The sequence below is a fragment of the Amblyomma americanum genome, chromosome 4 (genome assembly GCF_052857255.1).
Source record: "Amblyomma americanum isolate KBUSLIRL-KWMA chromosome 4, ASM5285725v1, whole genome shotgun sequence".
Lineage (NCBI taxonomy): Eukaryota > Metazoa > Arthropoda > Arachnida > Ixodida > Ixodidae > Amblyomma > Amblyomma americanum.
The window spans coordinates 135,474,323-135,495,996 of NC_135500.1; the positions used below are offsets into that span (position 1 = coordinate 135,474,323).

General features: G+C 43.9%; 1 protein-coding gene across 3 annotated transcripts in view; it reads left to right on the plus strand.

The window, feature by feature from the left end:
- The first annotated feature begins 3,006 nt into the window (after window positions 1–3,006).
- The window catches only part of LOC144128383 (cholinesterase-like), a 28,275-nt gene continuing 9,607 nt past the window's right edge, over window positions 3,007–21,674 (plus strand). Inside the window, exons 1-9 of one of the 3 annotated variants that reach the window (XM_077661747.1) lie at window positions 3,007–3,701; window positions 8,947–9,093; window positions 10,024–10,171; window positions 11,486–11,677; window positions 13,485–13,684; window positions 15,408–15,588; window positions 16,413–16,603; window positions 18,425–18,575; window positions 20,955–21,117. In XM_077661747.1, coding sequence (XP_077517873.1) covers window positions 3,207–3,701; window positions 8,947–9,093; window positions 10,024–10,171; window positions 11,486–11,677; window positions 13,485–13,684; window positions 15,408–15,588; window positions 16,413–16,603; window positions 18,425–18,575; window positions 20,955–21,117 — 1,868 coding nt within the window. In that variant the 5' untranslated portion in view covers window positions 3,007–3,206. The remainder of the gene's footprint in view (window positions 3,702–8,946; window positions 9,094–10,023; window positions 10,172–11,485; window positions 11,678–13,484; window positions 13,685–15,407; window positions 15,589–16,412; window positions 16,604–18,424; window positions 18,576–20,954; window positions 21,118–21,674) is intronic. The other 2 variants (XM_077661748.1, XM_077661749.1) reach the window with 2 other exon arrangements.

Below are 21,674 nucleotides of genomic sequence, written 5' to 3' on the forward strand. Positions count from 1 at the left end.
CGACGCTCTCCTGACTCCCCCTGTATGTGAAGTAAAATTCGAGCAGACGACTCCTGTTTCATCGCACCGCCTTTTGAGCTGCTCCTTCAGCAGGCTCATCTTTACGCGCAAAGAACCCTTGCAGCTCTTTGTAAAAAGAATGGAGTTGATCCCAAGTTGAAAGAGCTGGCATTGCCTGCTAAGCCCCCTTAACGCATCAAAGTATTTTGTTCAGACAACATTAACAGTCTTTTTAAAATGCAGACAGAAAGACGAACACGTTTGACTTAGTGAAAGTCCCCTTCTCGCCTCAAACAGAACACTCAGAAGCGGTGAAATGGCGTGCCTCACCGCCCAGTACTTTATTTATCAAAGTTTCAATCAAAGATCGTCAAACAGTAGTTGGAGCGACTAAGAATTATGACATCACGAGAACTTAACATCCTCAAAAATGTAGTCTTGCTAGTTATACAGCAGTGATTCAGACGTAGAGTTGGTAACTACAAAATCAGAAAATGGTTCCTTAAAACTGAGAATACATATGTTGTTTTGGAATTGAGCAGCACGTTGAAACGAAGCGGTCAAGCAAACGTGGAGAATGATTTTATTGTTACGTGGTGGCAAGCCAAGGAAAGCACGACATGATGACAGAATGAAGATATGATTTAATGGCTCAGGGCCTAGCGCGAGCACTCCGTCCAGCGCCACTGCACTCTTCGTCTTCATAACATGACCCCGGTCCTCAGAGCGACCGTCCCGATCGATTGCTTGAATTACGAATGGTGATGTGACGATGAGGATGATCAGGAAGGATAGAGATGAAAGGCTTGCCACCAAGATGAAGGAGATGATCTGGTGGACGGTTGCCCCCGGAGCTTCAGGTCCAGCGGTCGGTCACCCACAGCCGAAGGTCAAGGGTTGAGGGATCGCCGCACAGCCTGGGCGGGGGTGCCGTCTTGGTTCGGGTCGTAGTCGGGTCATCGTACGTCAGGTCCTGGTCGTCGTGTCTTGTGTTCGGGGCTGGGGACGGGGTGGGGGAAAGAGGCTGGTCGGTTCTGATCAGTTCGAGCTGGGGTTGGGCCGGGCGGCGGAGCCCAGGTCCCCTCGGCCGACGACGAAGGCGAGCAGAAGGCGGCGATGCTCCGGGGACTAGGATGACGATGAGTACCCAGCACCTCCACCAAATGTTACGTGGTGGCAAGCCAAGGAAAGCACGACATGATGACAGAATGAAGATATTTCATGGCTCAGGGCCTAGCGCGAGCACTCCGTCCCGCGCCACTGCACTCTTCTTCGTCTTCATAACATTATTTAAAAAAAAAAAGCTGCACAGATCGAAGCACTTTCTTCAATAACATAAAAACATGCACGATGCAAATGATACTGTATTCAGAAATCACGTAAACGCTCGTGCAGTGTCGATGCTGACGCTTTAAGATATATCTTTCTTAACTCTCTAGAACTATTATAATATGGCACACAAACAAGGAATATTAGACGCGCACACAATCTTAAAGTCTTTATCATCGTACATATATCTTTGTTCATACTCTTCAAATTAGAAGAAGCGATCTTGAACTTATATCAGCAGCTGTCCATCAAGGCTCTTTTTGCGTGCAGCAAACTGCACAACGCTTCTGTTGACAATCTGTTTCTCTAGCTGCTTTGTTTTCAGCAAGTTGACTTGCGAAAACACGCGTTCGACAGCGGCGCTGGAGTGTGGCAGGCACAAAAGGTTCTTCATAAAACTTGACAGCAGGGGGTACTATTGTGAACCGTCTCCTTTTTTCATTTGAGACACTTTGTGCCAGAATTGGCTCGCAGTCAAGTCAGCGTAGTCGCTCAGCTCCATGTTGCGGAAAAGTCGCCATTCCCTGTCCAGTTCATTCACTATCAGAGGAGGAGACCGCAAGCGACGCGATTGATGGCACTGTCTTTCCCAGGACAACTTTCGGGTCTATGACTCGAAGGTTTTTCATCTGTTCACTTTTTAGGGGGAACCGTAGGTAGATCTGAGGAGCTGCCTCAATAAAAACTCTAAACACCGCAGCCGAAAGTTGTGAACCTGATTATCGTTTAAGCCGTGGGTGTTACCGGCTAGTGCGGCAGTTGGCTTTGCTCCGAGGTAAATTTCTTCCAATGGCAGGAACTTGGCTGGGTCTTTGTACCGCACATCGGACAACGCTGTGGCCTCCAAGTAGTCCCGCTTGATGTAGCATTCAAGTATGCATTTCAGCTTGGCCGAAACTTTTTCATGGAGCAAGTGGATTCTGGCTTCTTCCGACTGCATTTCCTTATTTAGGTTAGTGAAAAAAGGCAGGCCATACTCAAGGAACTCGAGGTAGAGTTTCGTTGACGGGTCAATCAGTTTTTCCAGAATGGCTTCTGCAGCAAGCAGGCGGTCGTCAGTGGCGGCTTTTTTGAAAAAGTAAGCGTGTCACAACAACTTGTAGAGACAGCCACCTTGTTTGGCTTGGGTGCAACAGCTTGTGTGGATTCACCTCTGTAAGCTTCTGGAATTCCTGGAAGGCAGATGTCTGCTTCGGCGACAAAAAGTGGTTGAAAACATCGCGTGCCAGATCCTCAACTCCTCTCGGAAGTGTTTTACATGCATACGAGGCGCACAGATGGAACGAATGACAAACGCACTTCATAATGAAGAGGCCTGGAATTTCTGCCTGTAGCAGCGACGCGACGGAATGATGTGCACCCATCATCACGTTCGCTCCGTCGGCCGCAAAACCAATCAAATTTTTGTCGTACGGAATTTCCGCAGCACTGAACACTGCCTTCAGGCTAGTGTAGAGAGAGCTGGCAGTCGCATCACTGAGTGGTACTAAGTCCAAAAACGCATCCATTATGCCGCCGTCGACGTTCATTACTCGGGCGACGAGGCCTGCCGCGCATACTGACGCAGCCACCACAGCTACCACAGCCGCGCCTCGGCGCCGCCGCGCTGGCTGCGCCACTGTCGCCACCGACCGCCCTCTGCTTCAGCGCTGTCGACGACTGTGCCGTTCGTCGGGCAGGTAGTGAACTAAAAGTTGTTTACCGTCCCAAGAGGGCCGACGGGCTGGCTCAAAGTTCAAAAACTCTAGCGTACGCTAAGGCGTGGTTCACGTTGTCGCGGGCGCGGCGGCCCTTCCTGTGTGTCAGCATTGGTATGCCACCTTAGCAGCAGGCGCGCGGTTATGAATCGGCTGGGCACACTCTACTGAGACCGTACGATGCGGCGCGGCAGCTGTGGTGGTGCCGCCGCTCAGTCCGTAGCGCTTTTCCTGCTGTCCGTGGTCGGGCCGTGGTCGGCGAGCCATGGGCAGCAGTGGCGGAACAACCCAGCTGGAAGGTACCCTGATTCGGCGACGCCCGACTACCTGCCGCGGAACCGAGCCCCTCCGGGACCCACATTGTACCGTGCGGACATCGGGCTGTCCGGATTTTACGAGCGCACGGACCAATTTCATAAGTACAGCGATGGACGCTGCTCCATTCGACCGACCACGGCACCGACCATATACAAAACGGCCAAGACTCCGGCCGGTGTGTTTACAGGGAGGATCATCTACCTCTGCGATCTCCCCGAGTTTACACGCAGTGACCAGCGGCCAGTGTCGCAGGGCGGCATCGACCACACCAACGATAGGCTGCAGTACCCTTCCAGCGCTGTGGCCTACCTGGGTATCCCCTACGCCCAGCCGCCGCTCGGACACAACAGGTTTAGGGTGAGTCAATGCACGATGTCCGCGCGGCGCGCGCCACTGGCGATCGAACAAACATCTCGTACGTTGCCATCGTCCATCGTTGCGAGCGTGTTTTGCGGACGGCTTTGGCGTTTGTCGTGACGATGACTTCGTCCGGCTTCCGGGGTTGCATCGAGGCGATCGCGTTACCGCGCGTGTGCGCCACTTCTATCAGTGCCCACATGTTCCATGCGATCGCGTGTGTTGCTTCAGTTCGGGATTCGATCGGACCAGTCTTTGGGAAGTGGTCGACATCGTGGGGTGTGCCGCGTCCCATGTGAATTATTAAAAGGAATGAAAATAAAAAAGACAAGAGAAAATACCTAACTGAACAAAACGGCACATTCTTCGTGTGTTGGCGAGCGCGCGTAATGCGCGTTCTTGAGCATCGAATTGCAGAAAGAACGGGCGTGCAGTTTACGCGTAATGGGCTTGCTAAAGGCATGAGAAAGAACGATGACCGACCGCGACCTTTGATAAGATGCGACTCTCGCTTTTGTTCTTATAATGGGTGGCAACGAAGTTTCGTGACTTTCCAGTCCATCTTCCAAGTTTCCCGGAGCATTCCTTTATGCGTCATTTCCTGTTCTGATATGAACTTCTCACTCAGGTTTTACACAAGGGCGACACAAAGCTGGTGACACATACTTTGAAACCAGCAAAATGAAAGCTTTTGCAACCCTTGCAACAGCAATCTGATCCTGCGAGAAAAACAGAGCACTGGTGCTTTCAGTCTATCATCTGTCCTGTGCCATGTCAAAGCTGCAGAGTGACAACTGTTATCGTCTAATTTCAGGCATAGAAATTATAGACTAAAAAGGCAGTCCTTAAAAACAGAGGGCTGCCCTGCATGTAGTGGCTGTTGGGTTTGCATAACGACATGTTCGCACGCACCTGACATTTGTTACCAATTAAACTAAACCATGATGGATATGGACTCTTTACCATGCATGGATATAGGCCATATTTTTGCATCCCTTCAATGGGTATAAAGTGTGGCTTATTAGTTCTTGTGCATATTGTCTTCTTCATGGCCAGGGACAGCTGCGGAAAGTATCATATTTACTAAATATGCAGTATTCACCCTTCACAACAGCTCCAGTCTGTTGCCTCCTCCACTGTAACCTCCTATGCTGCCACCTGTCTAAAAAGACTTTCACAAGTTTTGTTTATTTCACTGCTGAAAGCATATTTAGATAGTTTGCAAGGCATGCATTGTGGTTGCTTTATAAAGTTCATTCCATCAAGGTTTGCAGTGTCTGATCACACGGCGTGATGAAGATAAGTGTGTTCATTGTGTGTGCAAGATTTTATTGAGCTTGGGATCATTTCTACAAGTAAACAGGCGAACATGACAATTCCTGTTTGCAAAAGCACGCTCTAAAGCGACATTTTCACTGTAGAAATTGAGCTCTTGGAGCAGCTCACCTGTTCAACTATTTGACTTGAATGATGTGTCTTTTTCACTATCTGCTGGCATTTGAGCAGTATTCATCTTATGGGTTGGCTGTTACTGGTAATAGAGGTGTTAATCAATGGTTCTGAACGTTTTTGTCTTGGTAAATGTTGTGTTGACAGCCACTAGCATCACTGTGAGGTGAGTCTAGGTTGATGTCTTTCAAGTATGTGAAATGTGGAATTTCATCTAAACAGGTGCTTTGTTGAGCGAGAAAACTGCAAGTGTTGAAACAACCCTGAGTCAGTTTTCCGGACAATTCCAGATTACTATACTATGGGAGGTTTTTTTTTTATGTAATAAATCAGCAGGTTTGATTTGCACAGTTTAGCAGCTTCATTAAAGATCACTCAGTCATGGTTTTTAGGTAATCAAGCCTAGAAAAAAATTAAAAAATGTTTTCTGAGAAAAGGAAGGCACAGCAATTGTTGCACAGTTTAGCAGCTTCATTACAGATCACTCAGTCAATATATTTATTGTTTTTATGCTAATCAAGCCTGGAAAAAAATAATGTTTTGTGAGAAAAGGGAGGCACAGTAACTGTTGCACCTCATACTGATTACCTGACCTTTCTTCTTCTGCATGATATGGCTGTCAAAATCAGATTATTCACACAGATGCCACCTTTAGTGTCATTACTAAATACTGTATTTACTTGCACCATGAACTTACTATTCATGGCAAGAAATGTGTACAAAATTTTGAAGGGTCCATTGCATGGGATTATAGGAAAAAATTGTATTTGGACAAACAAAATAGTGGAATCTAATTTTTCAATGAAAGCCTTATGCAAGTAATTCTGTATTTGAAATACTTTAAACTGACAATGTTTGGTATGGGTAGTTACCATAGAATATAAAGACAAAAAAAGGATCAAGTCTAGATGCAGAAACTAAGTCAAAGAGCATTGACCGACTTCATTACATATTTATGTTGCAAGGGAGGAGCTTTCGAAATTTTTTTCTCTCCATTTGTGTGGCAATCTCTGGCAGCAGGCTGCTCCATTCATTCATACTGCGGGGAGTGAATGAGTTGGCATAAAGAGATGATTGGCAGGTTACGCTTTTAACATTAAAAGAATGATCAAGTTGTGGAAGGATGACATCGGTGGCTGAAAAAATTATCTTGAAATGATGGATGGTGATTAAGTATGTAAATGTTTTAAACAAGCACATTTATGATCATGTGATAAATTTTTCAATGGGCACATTTGTTCAGAGCTTTGACACTACTAAAGCATGAGTACTCTGAGAAGGTGAATCGAACAGCACAGCTCTGCAAGGATTCAATGTTAATGATGAGGTAGACTTTTTCAGGGTCCCAGATGGCTACGGCGTATTCGGGGTTAGGCCAGATTAGAGTGGCGTAGGCGAGTTTTTTAATGTGCATGGGCATATGCTTTGGGTTGCATTTGAGAAAACCGAGTGCACGGTTAGCAGACGCTAGGGTAATATTAATATGGTGATGCCATGTTAGGTCAGAGTGAAAGTGCACCCCAAGGTACTTATATGTAGTCGTAAGTTCAACAGTGCTGTTATTAATATAAGTGGTTGGAATGCGAGATTGGTTTCGAGTAAATGATATAAGTTCTGTTTCAGAGGTGTGTAATAATATCATTAACCAGGATAAACACCTTGAGTTTACTGTGTCCAGGTCTGAGTGAAGAAATAGTTGGTCAGCCTAATTAGTAATCTTACAGTTCTTTATACAGCTGTTTGCAAATAATCGAACTCAAGATGTTGCGCACCTAAGTAGATCATTACTGTTGATTAGAAAGAGCAAGGGACTTAGCATACTATCTTGACGTACACCAGATGTGACATGAACATCAGAAATAGTTTTTTACTGAGGTGACCTGAATTCTAAATGAGAACAAGACCTTTATCCTTGTGTGAACATCAGGGTGAATATCAAAATGTGTTTTCATAGGTGCCTCTGGTGAGGAACACGGTCGAATGCTTTAGAAGATTAAAAAAATATTGCACTGACCTGGAAGCCAGCAGTCTTGAAAGCCCCTTTGTACTCATCATTTGCTTTATGCTAAGGGCATTTTCTCCATTTCTCTCACAAACTTTGTTGTTTTATTTCTTTGAGGCAGTTCCTTTATTGAAGTTCTTTGTAATGTGCAGACCCCTCAAAAGACACTGCTGCATATTGCATACGTTTTGCCCATCTGTAAGATGCCATGACTGGAACTACTAGGAAGGCATTGGCATTCTTAAATTGAACTCGAGTTTTTAAGGTCTTTTTTTTTCTTGCCTTCTTAGAAGGAAAAATGTAACAGGGAACGTTTTTCTTGTTTGTTTAAATATAGTGCAGGCTGTGTTGGCTGAAGAAATATGCTTATGTTTGTTTGCATGCAGTGCAGTATCGTTGATATGTGCACATTCTGCAAGCTTCTGGCAAGAGAATTATTGCAGTTTGCAGGTTGTGTGAGGCTCACTGCAAGGTAGCTCAGTCTAAAAAGCTAACCTTTCTTGATTCCCACTTTGGCATTCAGCTCATCATTATAGCTTGTATTAGTCACAATTAAAGGTTTTTAATTGATAGCATTAGGTGGGCCATGAAGGCGAAAACTGTCCGGCAGCGGCGTCTGTGTGAAGGGGGATTTTTGTTTCTCCAGCTGTCAAACAGCCCCCATCCTCCCCTCTCCACTTGTAGGGGAGAGTAGCAAGACGCAGATTAATAATGACTCAGCAAAAACAAAAATGACAAAGAAAATGACTCTGACACCAACAGGCCTACGTGCAAAATAGGCAACCTTCCAAAGAACTGTCTGTGTAGAAGTGAGGCTGGTGGGAGCTATTCCCTCTCGCATTGCTCAGGAAGAGCAACCTGAGTCTCACAAGCCCCATCGGTGACTGTGTTTGAAACTGCCACTTGCCGGTGCATTGGTGCATCGCTTGACCACTGCGCCACTGCACCGGTAGTTGTATGAGGACTTGCCGCGGTCTGTCACTGTGACACATTTTTTGTAGTTGTGTGGTCGGAATTGGAATAAAATCAGAATTGGAATATGTTTAGAATAGATTGACGAGTGAAATAAAAAATGCCATCGCGTTTCCTTCCCATCAATCCCATTGATTGCCCCTAAATTTTTTCTCTTCTTTTTTGTGTACTGCATTGCATTGTACACATTCTGAATCTGTATATGACCATCACGAGATGATGACAGCAGCCTAGCAAGCAGGCACATAGAAAAACGCATTCTTTATTTGATGAGCCTGTGTTCACTAAAGGAGCTCGGCAATTCAGCATTGACAGCAAAGGTGTGCCGAGGCAGCAGCTGCCGGTTAGATCACTCCTGCCATCTACACTGTATTTAGCCGTAACGCAGAACTTTTCAGATACGTTTCATACATAATCTCAAACAGTCTTGAACACCATGTGTGATCACATTCTTTTAAGAACATATCAGTTACATTAAATAAAATATGTAAGTGGACCCATATGTGGATCAGGAAGTGATAAAACCATGCATCTGTACTGATAAGTGAAATAAGACTGACTGAAAAAGTGAACAGTGAACAACACAAACCTCTCCAGTGATATGTGCTCCACCTGTTGTCACCCCTCATTTTATGTGACACATATCCTGTAGGATTAGAAAAAAATTGTTCTAAGCTTAAGATGTGCAAGACGTGAGCAAGAATGATTTGAGAGGAAAATACAGGACCGAGTGCTGTTAAGATTAGAATGATGCAATACTAGCTAATTGCTGAACTCACCTTACTATTGCTTCAACAAAAAAAAGATGTGTTTCACCATCAGGAACCCCAAGCTCATGGTCCTTTGGGAAATGTGCAAGCGCTCAACTTCAGGGACTCGTGCATCCAACACATAGATTACAAGGGCCAGCACATGGGTGTGCCTTCTACAAGCGAGGACTGCCTCTACCTAAACATTTACACGCCTAATGTAAGTAAACTTTCCATGTAACTACTGCATTTGGAGTTTGAAGCTTGAGCAAAAGACTGGTGCGAGTCGTATCGCTGCATCGATTCTAGCTCTGGCTTTTCTCTTTAACTCCGACTCTTGGACTGCTTCCTATTACTGCATCATATTTGAGAATGTCTTTTCTTTTGCAGTCATTGATTTGTTGTAGTGATGAGTAAAATTGAAGTTTTAGCACTAGTCGAAATTCTAGGTCATGAATTAGAATTTTTTTTTTTTTTTTTCAGATTTCATAGTGACAGGAAAAAAAAATATGGCTGCTTTTACAGGATGTGTGGAAATTGTTTTTCCTGGCTTCTCTCTCAGGGAAAGTTTTGGTGCTGGTAGCATATACTATATGTTCACGTGAATTTAACTTCAAATGGGCGGCATGTATTATGCATGAGGCTTGGTAGTCAAATATTTATACAGTGAGTTGGAGTGGTCAGTTAATGGTGTGATGTAGCCTGTTTGAATTTGCTGGCTTGCATTGATACTGTTTATGGAAGCACTGACAGCATGCGAAGTGAGAGACTTGTAATCATCAGTCTGCAGCTTTGTCGGCATGCTACCTATATAATGTGCCAGGTGGCCATCAAATTACTTGAGACTTGTTGCCACAAGTAAATTTGATATCATAGCAATTGGCCCTATCTGGTGAAAGCACTTTATGTATCCTTTAGCTTGATTGATGGCAAGAGTAATTCTTGTGCAAAAAACTTTGGAATGCAAATTTGTTGAAATCTTTTTGTATACATCCTTTGAACTAGATATTAATTCTATTCATTCAGCTTGCTTGAGACATCTTCAGTGAACTCGGTAGCTGTTAGGCTGTAAGGTGGTGTACTCGCATTCCTTCAAGCATGTTAGGTATGCTAGCATGTTTATTCATCACACATGCCATCTTTTTTTCAGGTGGACGATAATAGACGTTTTGCAGTCATGATTCACATCCACGGTGGCGAGTTTGACCATGGTTCTGGCAATTTGTTTCCTGGTCACATGCTGGCTGCCTCACAAGAAGTGATTGTGGTTACCTTCAACTACCGCCTCGGTGCTCTGGGTGAGCCCTGGTGATTTTCATGACATGGAAGGGGACTTAACCAATGTGATGGCTAAAAAGAGGCTTGCTTTTATGGTGAGGCTAGGTAGAGTTGTGCTTATTCTCAGGTTACATGAAGGACTTTTGCTGTCTTCACAATAGTGACTGGCTTTTATTAGCTGAACACCTTGTTTATTAAGCTGTCAGCTAATGAACTAGAGACAGGTGCTTCCCATGCAAATGGAGTGATAGACAGTCAACATACTTTTCAGCGGAACTTTGCAGTAAAATCAGTGTTGTGGATGGTGAAGGCAATTGCGCAGTGGTCAAATGAGAAAAATGCAAATACATTTCTTGTTTTTTTATTTCAGTGTTATGTGAACCATAAATCATGTATCTGTCACTTTGTTTACATTGAGAACAAATATGAAATGTTTGGCACTTATGGTCACTCGAATTTCAGTTTATAAAGCTCTTCCCTTTTATATTTAGCTGTGGCCATCAATTTCAGCAGCCAGGCATGTCTTCAAAGATAATTACCGATTTAAAGTTACATGGAGAGGTGAAAACCCAGAATAATGAGCTACTTTCCCAGCAACTATTTTCGAAGGGCTGCTTACACATCTGGTTGGTTGACTATAATTTTTGTTCTCATACATTGGTTCCTTTTACCTCCCTTCTTGTAAGCAGCAGCATGAAGGCATTCAATGTAGTTCAGGGCCTGTATAACAGGCCTACTCCATCCTTATCATCGGGTGCTCCAAGTGGCCTATCTCGGTGATAGTGAGGGTGTTGCTTTGCTTGAACTTGCAATGAAGGAGCACAAAGAAGTGAATGAAATCATAATGCTAGCCTCGCTCATGATAACAACTCGCCACCTCATCATATACTTGTCTTGATAAAGGCTCTTACTGCTAAGACAATTGTGCGACCACTTTCACTGCTCATGCTTTGAACGTGCTAGCTGTGCTCAGTGCTTTTGCTACTCAGGACTACCTCGTGCTTGTAGAAACAGACTTGCTACCAGATCAGAACTGTTTTCATGATGTGTGCCTCCTTGGCAAGGGGGGCAAAAAAATCCGTGCCTAGGTGTGTACATGCAGCAAGCTGTGTCACAGTGATGCTCTTATGATTTTATTGTTTCTCTGTATGGAAAGGTTCTTTTCCGGTTGCAGTTTTGTGAGCTGCTTGTATGCTTTGAGCAACAACATTTTGGTCCACGTTATTGTGAGTGAGTAGGCTGCATACCTCACTCGTTTACGCTCATTCGTTCAAAGTGATGAGACGTGGTCAAGGGCAGAGGGTGAAGATTCAGCCAGGTGCATTCATGTGCAGGCTTCCTTGCAACTGGAGACGATGCTTCGCCGGGCAACTACGGTTTGCTGGATCAAGCAGCTGCTATCCAGTGGGTTCGAGACTACATCACAGGCTTCTCTGGTGATCCAGAGAAGATCACCCTGTTCGGCCCGGGTGCTGGAGCAGCCAGTGCTGGCCTCCACTTGGTCCACCAGATGAAAAGGCGCAACTGTGAGTGACTGCTGGCAGCAGGCACTAATCATTCCTCTAATCTAATCTAGTCAGTCTTGATCTAATGAGGCTCTTAATTTAATCAGCCCTGAAAGTTCTCAGGTGCTGGTGGCACATGAAGGCTGAATTGCAAGATATACATAGTAGCACTGTTGCTGTTTTGTGCACTGTCTATGATTGCCCCCAAGGCAAGTTTTTGTACAAAAAGGAAACATGCAGTTAGCGAACAGGAAGAATTTGTATCTATGACTTACCAAATGGTTTTTGCATGAAAATGTGCCATAGTAAAGGGTGGAAAAAGGAAGTGATAGCAGTGAGTGTCCTGTTTCTTCTGCCCAGTCCAGCTTACAAAGTTCTCTGATTAGATTTGACTTGTTCTTGGCTGAGTGATGTAATTTTCGTTAGCATTTAAAAGTTTAGCATTATATTTCAGTGGTCTCATTGATAAAATTGGACTGGAAATTAAATAATCACAAGTTCATTGTATGAGCCAGTAGTGTGAAGTCTCTTTTGTAGTGTCAGAAACTGTGTACATGACAGTAGTTATGCAAGGAACATGTTTCTCTTATTTATCTGTGCAGAGGTTTTGGAGGAGATTTGTGCATCGTTTGTGTAAAGTTTTAGGCCACGTGTGCACCAAAAAGTCATGGCATCTTTGTTTTGCAGCTCTGTTCGTGCAGGCCTTAACAGCATTATTGCCTGTAGCAGTTATTTCAGACATTGCTCCTGGTTCATATAGCCGTTCTCATCAATCAATGCTGTAACATGTTTGTTGTGTATATTATATATTGCAAGGTTTCAGTTGTCTTAAATAGCACATGCAGTGATGTTTTTGGTAGCATTTTAGCGGTGATGTCATTGTCACAAGGGTTGCTGCAAGAGTCCTGCAAGAAAATTGTCACATGCCAATTTTGATCCTTCAGTATTAAGTGCTGAATAGAATCTTTTGCTGATTTACCGCTGTCATGTAAATTCTTAGGAGATTGGTAGGGTTCTTGAGCTGCATTCTTTACTGGTATTTTTTTTGCATATCAGTGTTTTTGCATTGCAAAGTAACTACAGGCGTAATAACCATGAAAATGAATGCAGAAAGTAAGAGTACAGCATGACTAAATTAATCACAAGCAGCTTTCATATGTTTACCTAGTTTTTGTTTCTGTTGGTACCAATGTGCGGCTCTGTGTGACGTCACATTCTACCTGCTGTAGCACGTGGGCTCAGAAACTTCTGATAGTTCATCAGCACAAGCCTCTCAGATTCCATGTCATCACCGATTGTACAGACAGATATGGAGATGTCACAACTTTTGTCCTGATTAGACAGCATATTCTTCAATGTAGGTTTCTGTCAGATGGAAACGCCAAACCTTTTTAGAGGAAATATCGAAAACCACAGTAACCTACATTCCACTCAATGCCTGCAACTGAAATTTGCAGGAAGGCATGGACATGGATGGGGCATGTAATGCGAAGAGGCGATAGCCATGTCCCTTTGAGTAACGGAGTGAATGGTAAGGGAAGGCCAACATAGCATGAGGTGGCAGGGAGTTGAGTAGGCGGTTGATGTCAGGAAGGTTTGCTATGATAAGGTGGCTGCAGCTGGAACTGGACTGGGTTAATTAGACAGATATGAAAGAGGCCATTGTTCTGCAGTGGGCGTGTAATTAGGCTGATGATGATGATTGTGGAGGCATCCCTATGTCCTGAGAAAATAAATCTTATCCTTTATTAGAAATTTCATGCCTGTATGCCTTTGTAAGCATGGTGGCACTGCTGACTGAGTTCGGTGGCAATGAATGTGTGTGCAGTGGCCTTCCAGCGGGTGATCGCTGCCGGCGGGTCTCCTGTGGCCGAGTGGGCCCTGGACCAGGACCCTGTGCGCATGCGTAACATGAGCTGGCTGTACGGGGAGATGGTGGGCTGCTTTGGCGACAGCACCTGGCGCCTCATGGACTGCCTGCGCAGCAAGGGAAACAGCAGCACGGAGTTCACTCTGGCCACCGTCGAGGTGGGCACACTTGCGAGCTGCTGTGATTCCTGGGAACGTAGCGCAGGATGTCGCCCTGTGGGCCTCTTGCTCTCGTGGTTGATAGTGTTTTTACGCTGCTGACATTAGCTGACTGTTTGTCAGGCACGAGGTTTTCCTAAGGTGTGGTAGCATATCTGGGTGGTATGCAATGTTTGAATTTACTGTGTGATGAAGTAATTATTGGGTCCAATTGTTCTGAATGTGAAGAGCTTGCAAGAATGGGTGGATGTATGAGCAGTGTGTATCCTTAGTAGTGACAGATGAGAACAGTTACACCTGCACTAGCCATACAAACATGAAAAATGCCGTTCCAAAGAGATACTCATTTTCTGTTCCTTTTCTTTCAAGCATCTTTAATGGTGACAACTACTGTCACCATAGATGTGTGCTTAATGCCAGGTTGAAAATGTCTTTTGTTGTGTGTGAGGCAAGCTGTTCACAATTGAGGTGTATATGATGGCTGGAAACGGCCATACAAGGTGGATTAGCTGCTTTGCCAAGCTTCCTTTTTATGAAGGCAGTAAAATCATGAGGTTTCTCACATGTTATTACATTTAATTCTGCTTATCGTCCTCTTTTTAGTATTGATGGAAGGAGCCTATATAATGCAACACAGTTATTGTTCCACGTTGCTAACTCAAGTCATATGTGATTTTATTGAGGCCTATCTTTTTTTATCATTGACATAGTTAATTTAAGCGTACCAATATTTCGAAAAATGAACTAAATGGCTTTATAACAAGTAAAGCTCATAGTATTTTCAGGAGTTCAAAGAAAAGATGTTATTTGATTAGGCACATTGCATGTACAAAAGGTGCTTTTCACTGTTGTTCATTAAGAGCAGTTTTACTAGTGCATTGTAGGCTATTTTATGAAAACGATTACTTGTCTCTGCAACTATATGTCGAACTCAGTCAAGGGCGACTGTTCCAATAAGCCAGAACTTTCAACTCACATTTCACTTGTTCAGTTACAAAATACTATAGTCCAATGGCGTCCAGCCAATGGCGTCGGCCGATTCTAATGACCCTGCTAGCGTGAGAAAGCAGGGAGTGGTAGATGAAAGGGGGTAATCCCTTCCCTCTTTGGTCGGGGGTAGACACCTCTCTCCACTGTGGCGCTCCTCACTGCATCGCCATGCTATCAGGGTCATGAGAATCGGCCGACGCCACTGGCTGGAAGGGGGTCCTTTGACGGGGAAAAGCCGCTACGTTCTTGAGTTGTATCCAACTATAGACCATATCATGAACGATGAGAAGTCAAAGGTTTAAAAGTGCAGAGCAAGGTTATGATGGATACGTATTCACTTAGTCAGTGGTGCATTTTTCAGAGCCAGACAGCTGTTCTCTATATATTGCTGTTGGTAGCCTGACACTAGCACAGTTGTTCACATACTTGATTAGAGTGTGTGAACAGTGCACTGTGGGCTATGCTGGCATTATTTATGAGTCTCCTTAAGCTGAAAATAACATTCGGTTATGCGCAAACTTTTTTTATGGATCATGGCTTACATCTCGTGGCTTGAAAAAGCACTTCCAGCCCGGGGTACAGTGGCAGCGTTGCAAGTGTACTGCTTAAGTGCTTTAAACAAGCATGTATAGCAATGTACTAGCATTATATTACCTTATCGCAGCATGTAAAAAGCATCCCAGTGCTGAACCTAAGCGTAGGTTGTGAGAATTTCTTGTGTTCCTCCACACAGCCAACTGTGGGGCGTCTGCCCTGGGGGCCTGTTCTGGATCGACACACACGTCGTGAAAGCATTGTACCCATATCTCCGGAAGACTACTTCCGAGACCTTGCACCAGAGGAGGCCCACCTCTTCCGGAGCAGAGTTGCATACATGACTGGTGTAACTCGTGATGAAGCATCCTACATAGTCAGTGAGTGATGTGCGATAAAATGAAGCACAAAATTATCATTCCTCAACCCATGCATTTGTGTTGTCTGCAGTGCACATGCTGATGAATCATTCTTTAAGCTGTTATTTAAAATTTGTTGTTGCTTAGCAAAAAGTAGCTGTCCATGGTTTTGGTGCATGCATCCAAACTATTTCATCTGGATACATAGAGCAATTTGCAAGGTAAGGATGGCAAAAGAAAACATAATGAGCATTGTCTAACAACTTTAATTTACCACATGAAAAACCCTTCTGCAGCTTCTGCAATGGTATTCTTGAGCTATGTGCGGCAATTTATTTCGGGCAAGTTAATTGAGGGATGCCTAAGCGTGCTTGCTGTTCACTTCTGTTGACTTGGAAGGCCTTCATTGCCTTGTGCATGTTTTCGTCTCTTTGCCTTAAAATTTTTGCAGCAGTTTAACTATTTTAATTCACTGCTAGTGTGCACCATTTGGTGAAAATTTTGATCGTAAACAGTAGTATAGTTAATGAAATTCATAACACAGCACTAAGTAGCTTGACATTGAAAGTTCACCTTTATATTTTTTTGTCCCTACTAGTTTCTCTTTGTATAGTATTAGAGCAAATCAATATCTAAGGTGACATAGCTGATTGACAGCATACCTTGTACATTGTCACTTGTTTGCCACGAGTCCCATCACTGGTGGATGTTAACGTTTGAAGCTTTGTGCCCGTGTTCACTTCTGTATTTTGCATTTCAACTTACCTGACCTGTACCAGCATGGGATGATAAGAGCATTCATGTGTTGCTGGAGGATTTCCTTACAGCATCTTACTATTTTTCAGAACGAGACAAAGAGCTCAAGAACCGCTACTACAGGATTACACCTGATATGTTCAGAATGTACCTGAAGCGCTACGCCCGCCAGTTCAACTACACACTTAATGAAGAAGCTGTCATCAGTGCCTTGTCCTTCATGTACACTCCGTGGAGCGACCAGGACAATCAGACCCTCCTGATGAGGGGATATGTAGACGTGAGTTCTCTGTTTCTCTTTGGAGATTAGTCATGAGCAGAAAGAAAGCAATCAATTGAAAATGAGCTGCTGGTAACATGTTCTTCAGCCGCAGCAAACATTGTAGCCAAAGAATGCTTGGCAAGATTGCATGCTTGTTGTCATAAGAGAGAAAGAAAAAATATTGAAGAGAAGAGAACATTCGGGATCCATTGAAACACTTTTGACGCATTAAAGATATGATTGTAATTTTAAAATTTGATGTCATTATATATATTTGGGCTCCATTTAACTCACTGTGTATACAGGGTGTAAGTGGTCTAAGAGTCCGCTTCGGCTGTGGGAGGTGGTTGGTTCGAAGCCCACCGCCAGACACCCACCGGTAAAAATAAGTACAAGCCACTCCCGGCCTGGCGCCTGGCTTCCTCAGGCACTTTCTGAGTATGTTGACATTTGTCTTGCTGCAAAAAGACGCTTTTAGTGGCAGGAAAATTATATTTAAAAGTCTTCTCGCCAGTCGAGTCAAACTTATGACAAGTAAAGGTTGCCACTGCTTTGAAGTGGATGGCGATGTAGTGCAGCCTCTGAGATCCATGCCACGAAATGGGAGTCAATGCACGCATTTTAGTTGTGAAAGTGGCCAGTGATGGCAAAACCTGTACAGTAAATGTTCATTGATTTGACTCCCGTTAATCCTGAAATCCGGATAATTCGAACTGCCCACTCAGTCCTGGCCAACGCCCATGGAAGTCTACGGCGTTGGACACTTGCTAATTTGGACGCTACGGGTCTTGCATCGATCAATTCGAACGGGCTCCTGAAAGGATGCCTTGCCACATATGACTGGTGTGACAAGATGTCGTTGAAATAACCTAACTCAAAACGCGTTCCATGCTGCAGAGCCACTCGCGCACCTCCGACATGCGTGAGACAACAGGTGTGACGAAAAATGGATGGCCCTGTCTTTCAGTATAGTTTGACCGTTTAGCTTCGGTTTCTCTATTCTGAGCTTCGTTCCCCCCGCTGGTGTGTAGCTCCTCCCCTTTTTTTTTTCTTGCTGCTTTGGCACCATTTCCTTGGCTTCCATCTGCGTGGTTGTGTTCTTCTAGTGCGCCGAAACTGCGTGCTCGACACATGCCGTTCGCTGTTTATGTCGTGAAGCCTGCTTATACACGACGGTGTCACTTATGATAGGTGTGACAAGGTAGCGATGGAGCTCCACCACGTCAAATCATTAAGAATGCGGGAGCAGTTTTGCTTAAACGCTCCCGAGAGTATGCATGCAGTAAGCATTAATGGAAAAGTGGAAAATTGTCACTGCTGCGCCATTTTTATCTCGGAAGAAGGCACCCATTGCTGAATCCTTCATCAAATAAATTTACTGCGATGCACGTGGTTCTTGTTACTCTTTTAGGGGCGAGGGCATTTGATAATTCGAACTTGAATAATTTGAACATTTTTTCCAGTCCCTCGAAATCCGATTTGATGAGCTCTTACTATGTTTTGTTTTGTGGTGTTTTCTAGCTTGTAAAAGCACGTTATTTCTGTGAGAGCGGTCTCTTTGTAATTAAATGTTTCTACTCTATCAATACAGGCCAACTTCAATTTATCTTCACTGTCCCTTTAAAAGCTGCATAGACTGGCTTCAAACACAGCTTCCTTTTACTTACAGTGCTGGTGACACTGTATGCCAGGTATCAGATGTTATGATTGCTGCAAGATTGTAATAAATGTATTATAGCTGCAGTGCAATAATGCATCATAATGCAGTAGTGCAATAATGTATAATCAGAAGCCCTTGGGCAGCAGTGTCACTAAGTGTTTTCGCACTGGCACTTACAGATGCTCTCTGACTCTTACTTTGTGGCCCCTCATGACAAGATTACGAAGCTTTTGCTGGAGAAGGGCTTCCGTGTGTATGCCTATGTGGTCAACTACACACTTGAGAGCTATTCTGAGCCCACTTACGGCAGGCACACCTTTGACTGGGATGGTGAGTGTTGAATTCTGTTTCTGTTTTGTTTTCATGTCTCGTTGCCACCCTGCTTAAGACTTGATGATTGAAGTGATGTGCACTCAGTGTCTGCTCGCGGTCATAGTGCCGTGAAATGCCAGCAGTGAAATGTCATTGTGGTGCAACTAGAAAATGGCGGAAAATGGATTTGTGTCACATGTGGGGGTGAACGAAGATGAGAGATTTGGGACAAAAAACGCGTGTAGATCTCATGTGTTGTATCTGTGTTTGTATGCTTGTTGGTTCCAAGTTATTCATTGGTGGCAGTGCAGTGTAGGCTTACAATTTAACACCAGGTAACAACAATATGTAGCATACATGCTTATGCAAACAATTTGCAAGTCAAGGGCGCAAACTGTAGACTGCAAAGTAACACTGCATTTTTTATTTTATTTTCACATACTGCAGCCCCAATGGGGCTGTAGTAGGAATGAGGAAACAGAAAACAAATAAATATAGTAATTGAATACAACACTAAGAAACTGGACAAGTAATAGTTCTGCAGCATAAACAAAACGAAGCAAAATCAGTTTTAACAATCTGCAAGCACAGAGAGAAATTCATTTACCAGAAGGGAGCAAGCAGCTAGTACCTGATAAGTGAATGTTAACGTTCTATAGTTTGAGGGAAAAACTGTGTATGAAAGTGCTTGTGCAGTGCATAAAAAGTTGAGGTGTTAAGCTCGCAACGTCTCCTAGTTGAGTGTTTAACAGTGGTTACATATTCGCTATTTGGAGAGGCGACAGGATGAATGAATAATGCCACGGAGAAATTTGAGAGGTTCACTGTACCAGTGTTCAGCGAGCGAAGTTATGTTTAATGAAGAAATCATTGATGACAATGAGATTTCGTAGTTATGCCAATAGTTAATGCATAAATTGATTGGCTTTCCTTTGCACGGCTTCAACTTTGTTGACTTTGCACTGCTTGTAAGGGTTCCGGATGACTAGCATAATCACATGACAGATAAGGGCTTTGTATAATCTTAGTTCATGTGGCAAAAATGTATGGAATAAAATGGGGGGCTTTTTTATTGTTTCTTATCAGAAGCTATGGGCTTTGTTTTTTTTTTTTATTACCTTGCACATGGACAAAGCTTGATTTTCTGGTATTTTTGCATGAGGCTCCTTTAACTGAATGCCTGATGAGTCCAGTTTAGTAAAGGGTTCCGTGCTGTGTGTGGCACTAACAGGAGAAATGAAATTCAGCAAAAGTTTGGTGAAACTTGGCTACCTTCTACTAGGTGGCTTAAGAGTCAGGTGGACAGTTCAGCTCTTAATGAATGGCAAACAATCCTTCTACCTGCTCTATGCATTTGCAACATGGTAACGGGCCAGATTTTGCTACAAACTGCACCGAGCTTTTTTTTTTTTTTAGTTTCGGATGTCTGGACTGGTTGTCATATGAACCTGGTGTTATGTAAGTTCTAACCACTTATTTCATGGCGATGTGGCATTTGACATGACGAAATTTGTTTCAAGGAGCTTATTGTATTAGACCAGCATCATCTGTGGACTCGTTAGTGCCCTTGCCAGTTGTGTGCTTTGACTGCATTAATGCTTTTGGTTGTTGTGCATAATTTTTAACAAATGTGAAAAGTTTTAATAGGGTATTTGAGGTCAAACCTTAACTACCATGCCTTGAGAACAGGGCACTTTGACAAGTGAGACTTCTGCAGCATTTCTGCACTAACTCCTCGTAAAAAAGAAGCCCTGTTCCTTGGCAATTGGTAATTAAGAAAACCTGATCTGGTTTTATGATGGAATATGTGTGACATTGAGGACAAGTGTCTGACTTGCTGGATGCGGACTTGCTATGAAAGAAGAAAGCGCATGCTGTGCAGTAGCAACATCTGCACACCATGGCTGTGGCTTCAGCTGCTGAGCCAAATGTCGCAGTATTGAATCCCAGCCACAGCAGATACGCTTCTGTGACAATAAAATGCAAGAACGCAAAAGGCACCCCTGTGCTGTGGGATGTCGGTGCACATTAGATCGCCAGGTGTTTATTGTGGTTATTCCCGAGACCTCCAGCTCCCTCCTTTATCCTTTCCCTTACAGTGCAGTTTGGGTGTCCATGGAGATATGTGAGACAGTTACTGCGTGCTTTCCTTTCCTCAAAACCAATTTTCATTTTTCATTTTCACCATAGTGCCCTGCTGTATGAATGCATGTTTTAAAGAGCCTCAGGTGGTCAAAATCACTCGTGAAGCCCTCTACTACGGCATCTCTCATACCTTACCATGTTGTAACATACTATGCTGCAGCATAACATTTGTAATGAACAGTTGCGTGGCAGCTTTTTCATGTTTTCTGAGTGTTGCAGCTGATGTCAATCTGATGTCACCATGTCTTGCAGCAATACCACACAGTATGGTGGACCTAATGGTGTCTGGCGCACCTTTCATGGACCCCAAGTTCTATCCCGAGAATCTGGAGCTGAACAACGTACAGTGGAGCGAAGGAGACCGCAACATGAGCCAGCTTTTCATGCAGGCTTGGGCGAACTTTGCCAAGACAGGGTGAGTCATCACAGGGCACCTGTGAAGCATGCACTTTGTTAAGCATGAAATGCTTGGAGGCTCTGGCCTGCTGGTTTTGAGGCGCTGGTTCAACTTAGCCCAAAATCGTTTCATTTTTGGGGCAGTAAAAGTTGTTCTAAGGAGCAACCTAGGACGCATGTCAAACCAGAGGCCAGCAGCGTAAAGACTTGATGTAATGCACATTTAGTAATAGAAAGTTCAAGTGAAGCTAGCAGATAAGAGCATAGCATTAATGTTAGCTTACTAGGTTTCGTAACAAGGGAGCAATTACTTATTAGCTTTTGCCTGAGAACGCCCATACAACTGCACGCATACAACTGTGCAAGTTGCACAGCTTTCTCAGAAATTTGGTAGTTGAAGAAAAATTCGTTTTGGTCGAGTGCTTGAAGCCGGGATATCTGCCTATCTGGGGCAGCCACACTGCTAATTAATATAACCATGACAGCTGGCTGATGGCAGGGCAACGCAGAATGAATCAACTTGATGTGGTTTCAGTGCACAGTGTAATTGGTCACAGCAGTCAAGCTTGGGTAATT